Here is an 11,071-nt window from a genome sequence, read left to right as displayed (position 1 = left end):
GAAATCAATGTTTCTCGATTGTATGGCCACGCAGGCAGACCAAGAAAAAACGGAGGCTCTCACTGCTGCTGCTTTGCAAATCAATGAGCAAGAGGCTAAGATTAACCACTTGGAGCAACAGGCAACAACAGATAAGAAAGCTTGGCAAAATGAGGTGGAGAACTTGTTATCTAGGGAGACCAAGCTACAAGAAGACATCAAAGAAAGGAATCTTCATTGCTCTTCCATTGAAGAGAGGCTCCTGCAGGTATTCTATAAGTGATACTAGATTTTCTCCACATATCTGTCAATTTGTCAATTTATTTATATATATATATATATATATATATATATATATATATATATATATATATATATATATATATATATATATATATATATATATATATATATATATATATATATATATATATATATATATATATATATATATATATTAAGTACAGAATTTAAGTACTCCCAAATAAAATTTTTATCATGCCAATATTTTGTTGTAATTTCTAGTAATTAAAATGGATTAAAAATCTGTACATCTGTGTTATTGCAGCTATTTACTTTATAAAGCATTCTTTCATTACTTTTGTCTTTTTCATTCACATAGATCTTTGTAGATCACTTGACAAGTTTACATTTCCAGGCTGAGGCAAAGCTGAAGGTGACACAGAACACTCTTACTGAGACCCAGGGTGAACTGAAGTCCACACAGGACAACTCAACTCAACTTTCCAGTGACAATGAGCAGCTCAGAGAAAAAATATTGCAATTACTAAGGTTCATATACTTTGTGTTTCTTTGCATGCTTGTGTGATCTATAATGCATGTGGAACAGACCTAAGTGTGCTGTTGCCATAAGAATTACTTTAACATTTATTATTTATTTTATAGCACTGCTCACTTTTTAGTGTTTTAAGTGTTTCATTAACATGTTAAAGTATTTTTATAAATGGCACTGAATTTTCTCTGATAGGCTTTTTTTTTTTTATATACATATATTTTTTTTACTAGAAATAACTCAGCTAATTATACTGAACTTGGCATCTCTTGGACATATGCCATAATGTGCTTTATCTTTAGACAAGATGTTGTGATTAACAAACTTATTTGCCCAATTGACACATCAAGTAGTTGTAGACCAGTGTGTGATCCTGTCTTGTGTTGTTCAGGGAGAAGGATGCCCTGTGGCATGCTAATGTGCGTCTTGAGGCGGCAGCAGGTGGTAACCGCACCTGGATGGATAACAGCAGTGCCCAGAAGTGCCTTGGCTGTAGTGTGTCTTTCTCCTTGACACGCAGGCGTCACCACTGTCGCACCTGTGGACGTATCTTCTGTACTGGGTGTTCTGATAACTGGATCATGACCCCTGCATCCAGGTGCTGCCTCAAGCATAGTGATGAGTCTGTATGTTTGATATATTCTGATACCATTTGCCACCAAGACCATCAAGTAAGGGAGGCCATGAGAAGAGAGCTTGCTTTTGCTCTTGTCCATACTCTTGGTTCTTACCCTATTCATTGTTGTCATTTTCTCACCTTCACCTTTTCTTACCAAGTATTCTATTTTCTTCAGCTTTGTGGTTTGTCTTCTTATCACATCCATGGTACCTGTTTGTTAAGATTTTGGCTCTCCTAAAATAATCACAATCCCTTACAGAGACTATATTGATGGCCTGCTTTTAATACTATTCAACCCCATTTATTACTAAATAAGATATTAGAAATGAATGTAAATAGCAAACTCATCAAATGGATACATAGTTATCTTACAATGCGGACACAATATACTAAAATTAAAATGTAAAATCTGATATTGTTACCACGAACACTTGGGCGCCTCAAGGATGTGTACTTACTCCACTACTCTTTACACTATACTGTATACAAATGACTGCAGAAGTAAATATCCCAGCTGTTCTATAATAAAATATGCAGATGACACCGCAATCACAGGTAAAATTAGTAACGACAATTCACGTGAGTTCTTGAAGCAAGTTGACGACTTTGTACTATGGTGTAAGTACAATTTCTTAAATCTGAATATAAAGAAAACAAAGGAAATGGTAATTGATTTCAGGAGAAATAACTCTATTCCGGATCCACTTGTCATAGCTAACGAGCAAGTTGAAAGAGTAAATGAATACAAATATCTTGGTGTCATAATTGACAACAAACTGACAGGATCTGCAAACACATCAAAGCTGTACAAAAAATGTAAACAGCGTATTCATTTTCTAAGAGTGCTAAGAAATATTCATGTAGATAAATCAATATTAACTTTATTTTATAAGGCTGTAATCGAATCAATTCTGTGCTTCGCAATTCCAGTTTGGTATGGATCTTTAACATGTCAAGACAAAAATAAACTAAAGAAAATTGTAAAGACCGCAGGCAAACTTAAAGCTAAAACTGAATGCTTAGACGAGGTATACAATACAATGGTAATAAAACAATTGGGAAAAATTATGAATGATGTTCAACATCCACTGCACTGTCAGTACAATTTCCTGAGATCGGGTAAGAGACTAGCACTCCCGAAGCTGCAAACAAGTAGATTTAGGAATTCTTTTATCCCTATGAGTATAAAGCTTTTTAATTCCTCAGTCCCTCGATGAAGGATCTTTCTGTAATACGTTGTTAAGGTAGTATGTTTTTGTAATATATATATATATATATATATATATATATATATATATATATATATATATATATATATATATATATATTTAATTATGCTCTAGCATGACTATAACACTTTTGAAGAAAAGATATATTTATAGCTTTACAGTTTTAATCACTTTGTTTCAGGACATAAACAATTGTTATAACTGTGTACAGCTTTATTCCTGATGATGTTCATGTACGTAATGTGTGTGTCCTTTCTTGCAGCAAGCGTGTAAGGGTATGCGATGACTGTTTCTCCGTCCAGGCTGAACTGGCAGCCATTGTTGCCACTGTTGCCAACACCACGTCATCATGGCATGGAAGTAAGCATTTGGTACCATTGTTTTAGAAGGGTAAACATAAAAACACTTGAAGAAACATTGGCATTACTTTAGAAGTAGCTGAACAAAAAAGTAATCCTTAACTGGGTGCTTACCTTAGCATGCTAAAAAATCCAAAATAAGAAAATCATGTAAAAAATGTTTGGAACGAAGTTAAAGCTTTACAGACTATTAGGATTGTTATCGTCTAATTTGTATGTGGAAAAGAATGACCCAGGTCATTATGTTGATGTAATTCACAATTATTGGATAGAAAGTGTTCCATAAGCCCTGCCTCCTTTTGCCTTACGCTGCCATGGTATGTTTTAGTAGACTTTAAACTCATTACCCGTACTTTTTGTAGGAAATACATTGCCTGGCGACGATTCTAGATGGCTAACAAATAGTACATTATTGTACATTTTAGAAAATGCAATTTTTATCAAAATGGAGTGAGTGCCAAAATCAGTAAAGTAGAATTTACGTTCAGAGAAAACTTTTTATTTGAAATTTGGATGGATGTGTAGTTAATCATACAAGACCATGGTGTGTACCTTTTTATTTAATATTTACTGTACAGTAATGTTCCAAGTCAACTCATCATGGTAATTTAATGGCAGGAGAGTCTAAGTCAATGGCTCTCAACCTTTTCATCCTCCTTTCCCCCTTCATGAATTCTTAACAATTATGTGGCTCCCCCTTCATTTATTTCCTAAATCAAATCCCAACCAAACAAAAAGATAAAAAGAAAAAAAATATGAATAAATAATAATGTTGACAAACACATTTGTTTTATTACAGTAATAAAGTTGACAGTCATTATTATCTTGTATTTGATAGTTCTGTGTTATGGTTAACTTACTTTACTAGACTACAAAAGACTAAATATCAATCAAGCTTGAATTTTGGAAAAAGTTAGATTGTTAAACTCACCATGTTTTATAACACATCAAGCTGAGTAATCAATCAAAAGAAAATTTTCTTCTACTAGGACATGGCATAGCAGTGCAATTTTTTATTTATATTTCCAAAATGATGTAAAAATATATAATTTGCAGCAGCTTGCCATGGCTCCCCCTAAATTCTTGCCTTGGACATCTTGGGGGCCATGGCACTCAGGTTGAGAACCACTGGTTTAGGTGGACTGTCCATTTGGTTTTCACTTGTCACCTTTAAGTTGTTATCCTGTTGGGTTGGGTTGCTCTATTCTGTTATGGCAGGCAGTGATTTTGAACCATTAACTAGTATACAAATTGTTACAATTTGAGCTAAAAGTGAACAGCAAACTCCAAGTGGATAATGGTCGGCCTTGTCTGTTCTACCTCTGTAACAGAGTGTAAAGGAGTAAGAGAACCATGTAAAATGTAGACTGTAGATGACCAACTAATAGTAAAGTGTAATATACAGATAACCTTGAATTTTTAACACAACTCACTTACTATTCACTACATAAAAAGAAACAAAAAAAACAATGCATTTCTTTTATTTCCCACAGGTGATGAAACCTCAGAACAAAGTGCAACAGGAGTTCAGGCTTCTAGTAGTGCAAAGTCACTCCCCATCACTAACAGACAGCCAAATGATGATGATTTTGCAGTAATATCAGATGATGAAGTTCAAAGTTCCAGATTATCCTCCAGCCCCAGCAGTGGCTCTCCTCCAAGTAATCCTGAAGTTGTTCCAGAAACTCGGGCTACAGCAGACATCCTCACCTTTTCCTCCCTCTCCTCTCAACCACCCACTGATTTTGAGGTATGTATTATTTTTGTATAAATGAATAAGTCTTGAAGTAGTAAATTTGATTAAGATTCACAAAAATTTGAAGTCCAGAGAAGATGGCTCGGAGCATATTAGCTCTTGAATATATATATATATATATATATATATATATATATATATATATATATATATATATATATATATATATATATATATATATATATATATATATACATATATATACTTTGACATACGATTGCCCTAACACCATTTTTTTTTTTATGTACGACGAAATTTTTTTTATAATTTACGCCTTGAAATACAATGATATTTTTAAGATACGATTAGCCATCAGTAGGTGGCGCAGCGATCGTTCGGCTACCTGCGTCCACCCGAAAATTCAGCCCGCATTGTGTATCGTTGTTCATCCTTTGTGCATGTATATGTCTGTGCTTCTCGGCAGTGTGTATTTTGTATTAAGTTTCGTGAACTCAAGACCCCAAAAGTAAATGTTTGGCGAGAAACACACAAAATAGCCTGTATTCACATACTGATTACACTTAGAAATTCAATAAACGAGTGAGTACAAATGGTTTTCTGCCCACAAGCAACTCTTCCTCTTTGCAATGCAAAAAATCAGAAGTCTAAATGTCATGGTTACCAAAATATCACAGGTTGAATGAGGTAGTATCATCGGTTTACGTGGCCTTAGGTCCGATCTGGTTCAGTGGCCTTGGCTAGAGCGCGAGAAAACAGGCCCATTGTATCCTCTCTCTCTCTCTCTCTCTCTCTCTCTCTCTCTCTCTCTCTCTCTCTCTCTCTCTCTCTCTCTCTCTCTCTCTCTCTCTCTCTCTCTCTTTTTTTTTTTTTTTTATTTAAACAAAACTTAATACAAAGGAACATGTACCCAAAGGCGCACTGTCGTGTGCTACCTATTCTAAGGGTACTACAATCTATTTCTCTACAATATTTACAAGACTTAAAAATAGATAATATACAAGATGGTCAGCATGTAAATGGAGCACTATTCGTTTCACTTCACTAGCACTATTCACGCACTGCACTACACTGAGTGTCACGTCACAAAGAGTGTCAGAGGAGTTGGCAGTGTCTGTCTCCACTTATGTGCCATCAGTTTGACACTGTGTGTGTTCATCTCCTGGACGTGAGGCACCGCGGCCGTGAACAAGTTCCACATCCTGGAGACGCGTCCTGCGAAGGTGCGTTGATGCTGACACCCGTGGGATCGCGGCACCTCTACGGCGTCACCACCATTGAGCACCGTTCTCGTGCTCCGTGCGGTGACTCTTAGAGGATGACGCAGCCCTGCCAGATGTGGCACTCTTTGCACCTGTGCCTTATGGAACACTACGATCGCCGCCACGTCTCTGCGGTGTTCCAGTGAATCAAGGGACGCTCAGGCTCTGGGTGAGGTGGTAGTGCAGCATCTACTAGCCGTATGGCGCGGCGTTGGATGCTGTCCAGTCTCCTTCTGTGTGTGGCGGCACAGGACATCCAGGAGAGAGCTGCGTATTCAAGGTGGGGCCGCACCTGTGCCTTGTACAGCAGCAGTCTCCCCTTCCTGTCGAGGAAACTGGCGATCCTTCTGAGAGCGGAGATCCTGTGAGAGGCTTTCTTGGCAATGGTTTTGACATGCCTGTCAAACCTCAGCCCTCGATCCACCTCCACTCCAAGTATCTTGACGTCATCTTGGAGTGGGAGAGCAGCAGCCAAAAGACAACTTTCCTGCCATTGCTGCCATGGCGGCTGGGGACCGAGAGACAACCATTGCTTGTGTCTTCTCCGGCGCGAATGTCACTTGCCAGCGAGCACCCCACTCCTTTATCACTCGTAGCTGCTGATTGATGGCCTCAGCAGCCCGCCCACTGTCCTGGCGTGGATAGGTATAGGAGAGGGTGCAGTCATCAGCATAGGCCATGACTCCTGGCAGTAGCTGGAGAAGATCATCCACGTAGATATTCCACAGGAGTGGGCCAAGAATTGAACCCTGTGGCACTGATGCCTCCACAGGCAGGGACTCAGATGTTTGCCCGTTGACAACCACCTTGAGGCTTCTGTCCTGCAGGTAATTTCCCAAGAGTCGTAGCAAGCCACCCTGGATGCCTTTAGCACGAAGCTTTTCTAGTAATCCGTTGTGCCATACTTTATCAAAAGCTCCTGCTATGTCCAAAGCAACCACTATAGTGTCCTTGCCGTCGTCGAGGGCGTCCTGCCAATGCCTGGTGAGAAGCATCATTAGGTCGGAGGTTGACCTTCCAGGTCTGAACTCCAAGTAATCCTGAAGTTGTTCCAGAAACTCTCTCTCTCTCTCCTCTCTCTTCTCTCTCTCTCTCTCTCCAGGTTGAATGAGGTAGTATCATCGGTTTACGTGGCCTCTCTCTCTCTCTCTCTCTCTCTCTCTCTCTCTCTCTCTCTCTCTCTCTCTCTCTCTCTCTCTCTCTCTCTCTCTCTCTCTCTCTCTCTCTCTCTCTCTCTCTCTCTCTCTCTCTCTCTCTCTCTCTCTCTCTCTCTCTCTCTCTCTCTCTCTCTCTCTCTCTCTCTCTCTCTCTCTTCAAAAGTTGTCTCCCTGTAACATGGCGAGAGACCCAAGGTGTAGAAGTAACGCGCGACGGAGAGGTGGCAGAATCAGACACAATGAAATCACTGTCGATCGCTCCTACCATTTATCGTTGGTAACACAGTGACGTAGAGTATATGTTTACTCTTGATGAGTGTTGCCACCTCACAAGCAAAGAAAACGGGAAGAAAATAACCAAAATAGCCGTAAAAAGCCTAAACGTCTATCGACGTGCCTTGCGTGATGAACGTCTATCGATGTGTCCCAAGTTTTGCGGGTTAAGTTGTTATTTTGAGCAAAGTAGTTAATTTATATCATGCATACAATAAACATTGTATTTATCTTATATTAAATCTATATTTGGTTGGTATTTACAGCATGTTATTTTTTTTTTTTTTTTTTTTTTTTTTGGGGGTGGGGGGTAAATTCATATGACAAGAATGAATTAATTGTATTTCCATTAATTTCTATGGGAAGAATTTATTTGATATACAATTTTTTTGATGTACAACAATTGTCACGGAATGAATTAAAATCGTATGTCGAAGTACCACTGTATATATATATATATATATATATATATATATATATATATATATATATATATATATATATATATATAATCTCACTGACTTAGATTTAGAATCCTGATGCAAGGAAAAGAGAAGTAAGTATTGCCATTTGGACCATAAGTAATTCTTGTTGACTTGAATGGAAAGTTTTTCTAGGTTCTTCTGTGACCTGTTTTTTTGGTAATGGATAAATCCAGTGTGCCAACTTGTGGTGGTCTGGATGTGGGTAACTGACATGAGACAACAGTCTCAGCTTTTCCCTTATAACCCACGGTAGAATTACAAAGGCAACAGTTAGGATTACAGAGTGAAGAAAAGCTGAGGGAGACACTGCCATGTGCTTGATAAGTCTCTGGTGTAAACACTGATCTTGGTACCCAGGCCATGGGTGCACATACTTGTTTCGTGTCTCAAACAACTTGGAAAACTCATAGACTTGGACAATGAAAGAGTTATCTGGGCATTTTGGTCAGTATTTAAGCCAAGTGGCTTAAAATTACTCAATCAAAGGACAAAAAATGCTTACTGGTGCTCTTGGAATAGAATATGAAAGAAAAAAAATCCTTAAAGTGTTCAGTCAACTTATCTTATATTTGGCTTATTCGAGTGTGACCAAGTGGGGGGTTACTGTATCTTAATGTCTTCAGGGTATTTTCTTTTCACACTGTTGGATGTTACTCTAGAACCCTATAACAGCTACACCCTTGTAGGCATTTTTAGGAGTAGGAAATAGATTTTAAGACCTTTATCCCTTTTTTTGGCTAACTGTCGGACTTGCAAGGGGACTGGCAAATTATTATTATTATTTTTTTTTTTTTTTTTTTGCCAGTTTTCCCCTCTTACATATAAAAAAGTATACCTATATGTATTTTAATCATTAGAATATCTTTAACCTTTAAGTTGGACAGCATTTCTACTCACTGCTCCTGTATTATATTTCAGGCTTGGGTGGGAGCAGGGTCAAGGTCACTGGTGCCTGTTGAGTTACCAGCTGGAGTTACACTTCAATGGAATTTCGTCTCTGAACCTAAAGTAGGTTGTTTAATGAATGACAGTGCTTGTAATTGAGGTTACATAGTTAGATTTCTTTTTTCTTATTTTGCATTATTAATTGATTTTTATCTTTGCAGTGCATATCATTCTCCGTATTGCATCAACCTCCACCACTTAATAACCAAGAACCAGGAGATGAGGGAGTTTCAGTCAGTCAGCGAGTGTTGATTCCTACCACAAGGGTTGCTTCAACTCAAGGTTCTTCAGTAAGAGGTCGCTTAGTGACCAAACAGCCTGGAGTGTACACACTTGTGTTTGACAATGCTTCTTCAAGGTGAGAACTCTTATCTGTTGCATATTACTAATAGCAGAGAACTAGAAAGTTCTAGCAAGAAACTTAAGTTTTAATTGTACTTCATAAATCGTCAAATAATGATTTGGTATTTTTGTGTTGAAGCAATATCATGAAGTGTCTTGTAAGCTATTTATACTGTAGACTTTTATTTTTACAGGTACACTGCTAAGAAAATAACTTACAGTCTCAGACTTCTTAAACAAAGTGGTGAAGATTCTATGTCTCAACATCCCTCTTCATCATCAGTCTCCCACCCATCACCTTGATGCTTCTTGTTACTTTATAAGAGTGATTTGCAGTTATTATGCCTTTTTCATATCTAGACCTCAGGAAACAGCTGGTCAAAAAAACTTGATGCTTATTGAGAGAAAAGAAAAGATAGGTTCTTCCCAATATAGCATTGCAGTTAATTACATGAAACCTAAACTCATCTCCAAGTTATTGTTGGTAGATTGGTTATAAACAAAAAGTTTCAGAAATGTTTTAATTGCAGTGGTGAAGTTGGAATCTTTGTTTCGGTATCTGTATGGAAGCATATGCCAAGCTGCAGGCTCGACTTTGTTTCACTGAACTTTTGAGGTGGAAGAATAGTTAAAGAGATTCTTTTCTCATTGTGCATAGGAGTTAAAATGAAGAGGAAGGATTAGCTATCTCTTGCTCCGTCCTGCTTTTCTTGCCTTGTGCAATGTGCAGTGAATATGGTGGTAGTTATCCCAAAATCACTCTATTTTTTTATTCTACAGTTGATGAAGTTTTCTTTTTTTAAGGAAAATGCTTTAATATTGGTTAGTGTTGTCTTAAGTTTTGCTTTAATTTACTGGAGTGCTAGAAGTACTCTTAAAGTATATGAAAATCAAGATTTTCTTTTTAACTGTCATGGTGCTGCATGTAGTGATATTATAGAACTAAAAATATAACCACTTAAGAAAATGCATTTATAGTAATTATATAGTGATTTATTTTCAACAGTGAGGTTATATTATATCTAGTTGATCTCCCTATATATTTAATTGAAAATGTGAGTTATCTTTGAAAAGAACTAAGTGGAATAGATTACTTTGTAGTGAACCCAGTAAAGACACTATTTTGATATGCACATATCAATTTTTGTAAGCTTGTACACACCATGGTGTTGATCTCTAGTTGCTGTTTGCAAGACTTTCAGTAGTAGAACTGGGGAGTGCAGCATTTTGGTGGTAGTTTGGTTTGATCATCCTAAAAGAAGTGTGTGTGTGTGTGTGTGTGTGTGTGTGTGTGTGTGTGTGTGTGTGTGTGTGTGTGTAATTCACCATGGTCACCTGCTGGTCACCCAGCCAGTCTTCCCCATTACGGAGCGAGCTCAGAGCTCATAGACCGATCTTTGGGTAGGACTGAGACCACAACACACTCCACACACCGGGAAAGCGAGACCATAACCCCTCGAGTTACATCCCATACCTATTTACTGCTAGGTGAACAGGGGCTACACATTAAGAGGCTTGCCCATTTGCCTCGCTGCGCTGGGACTCGAACCCGGCCCTCTCGATTGTGAGTAGAGCGTGCTAACCACTACACTACGCTGTGTGTGTGTGTGTGTGTGTGTGTGTGTGTGTGTGTGTGTGTGTGTGTGTGTGTGTGTGTAAAACATTCAGACTGCAGTTGTTGCAGACTTCTTCCATGGTGATCCCATTGAGGAATTTATGAAGAGGCATCAGAATATAAAGACAAGTAGATAGTCCCAATATTACTTTTGAAATTACAGTATAGTATTCATACTGTGTATATGATTCACTTTATCTTTAATTAAAAGTGCAAACAGTTATAGATTTTGAAAAGTATGAATTGAGTTGTATTATACTTTAGGGTTTTGCGTAAAAAAAAAAGCAGTCAAGGTTACA

At 37.8% G+C, this 11,071-nt stretch overlaps 1 protein-coding gene across 8 annotated transcripts in view; it reads left to right on the top strand.

The window, feature by feature from the left end:
• Positions 1–10,473, top strand: part of LOC123513182 (FYVE and coiled-coil domain-containing protein 1-like) — a 42,673-nt gene extending 32,200 nt beyond the window's left edge. For 5 of the 8 annotated variants that reach the window (XM_045270134.1, XM_045270136.1, XM_045270140.1 and 2 more), the window contains 8 exons: positions 35–247; positions 638–771; positions 1,164–1,370; positions 2,883–2,980; positions 4,473–4,729; positions 8,789–8,878; positions 8,977–9,173; positions 9,352–9,528. In XM_045270134.1, the coding sequence (XP_045126069.1) occupies positions 35–247; positions 638–771; positions 1,164–1,370; positions 2,883–2,980; positions 4,473–4,729; positions 8,789–8,878; positions 8,977–9,173; positions 9,352–9,460 (1,305 nt within the window). In that variant the 3' untranslated portion in view covers positions 9,461–9,528. Of the gene's footprint in view, positions 1–34; positions 248–637; positions 772–1,163; positions 1,371–2,882; positions 2,981–4,472; positions 4,730–8,788; positions 8,879–8,976; positions 9,174–9,335 lie in introns of all 8 variants that reach the window. The other 3 variants (XM_045270138.1, XM_045270139.1, XM_045270137.1) reach the window with 2 other exon arrangements.
• The last annotated feature ends 598 nt before the right edge of the window (positions 10,474–11,071 follow it).

Source organism: Portunus trituberculatus, chromosome 35 (assembly GCF_017591435.1).
Source record: "Portunus trituberculatus isolate SZX2019 chromosome 35, ASM1759143v1, whole genome shotgun sequence".
Lineage (NCBI taxonomy): Eukaryota > Metazoa > Arthropoda > Malacostraca > Decapoda > Portunidae > Portunus > Portunus trituberculatus.
Note: the sequence above shows the minus strand (reverse complement) of the source record. Positions and strands in the feature narration are given on the sequence as shown.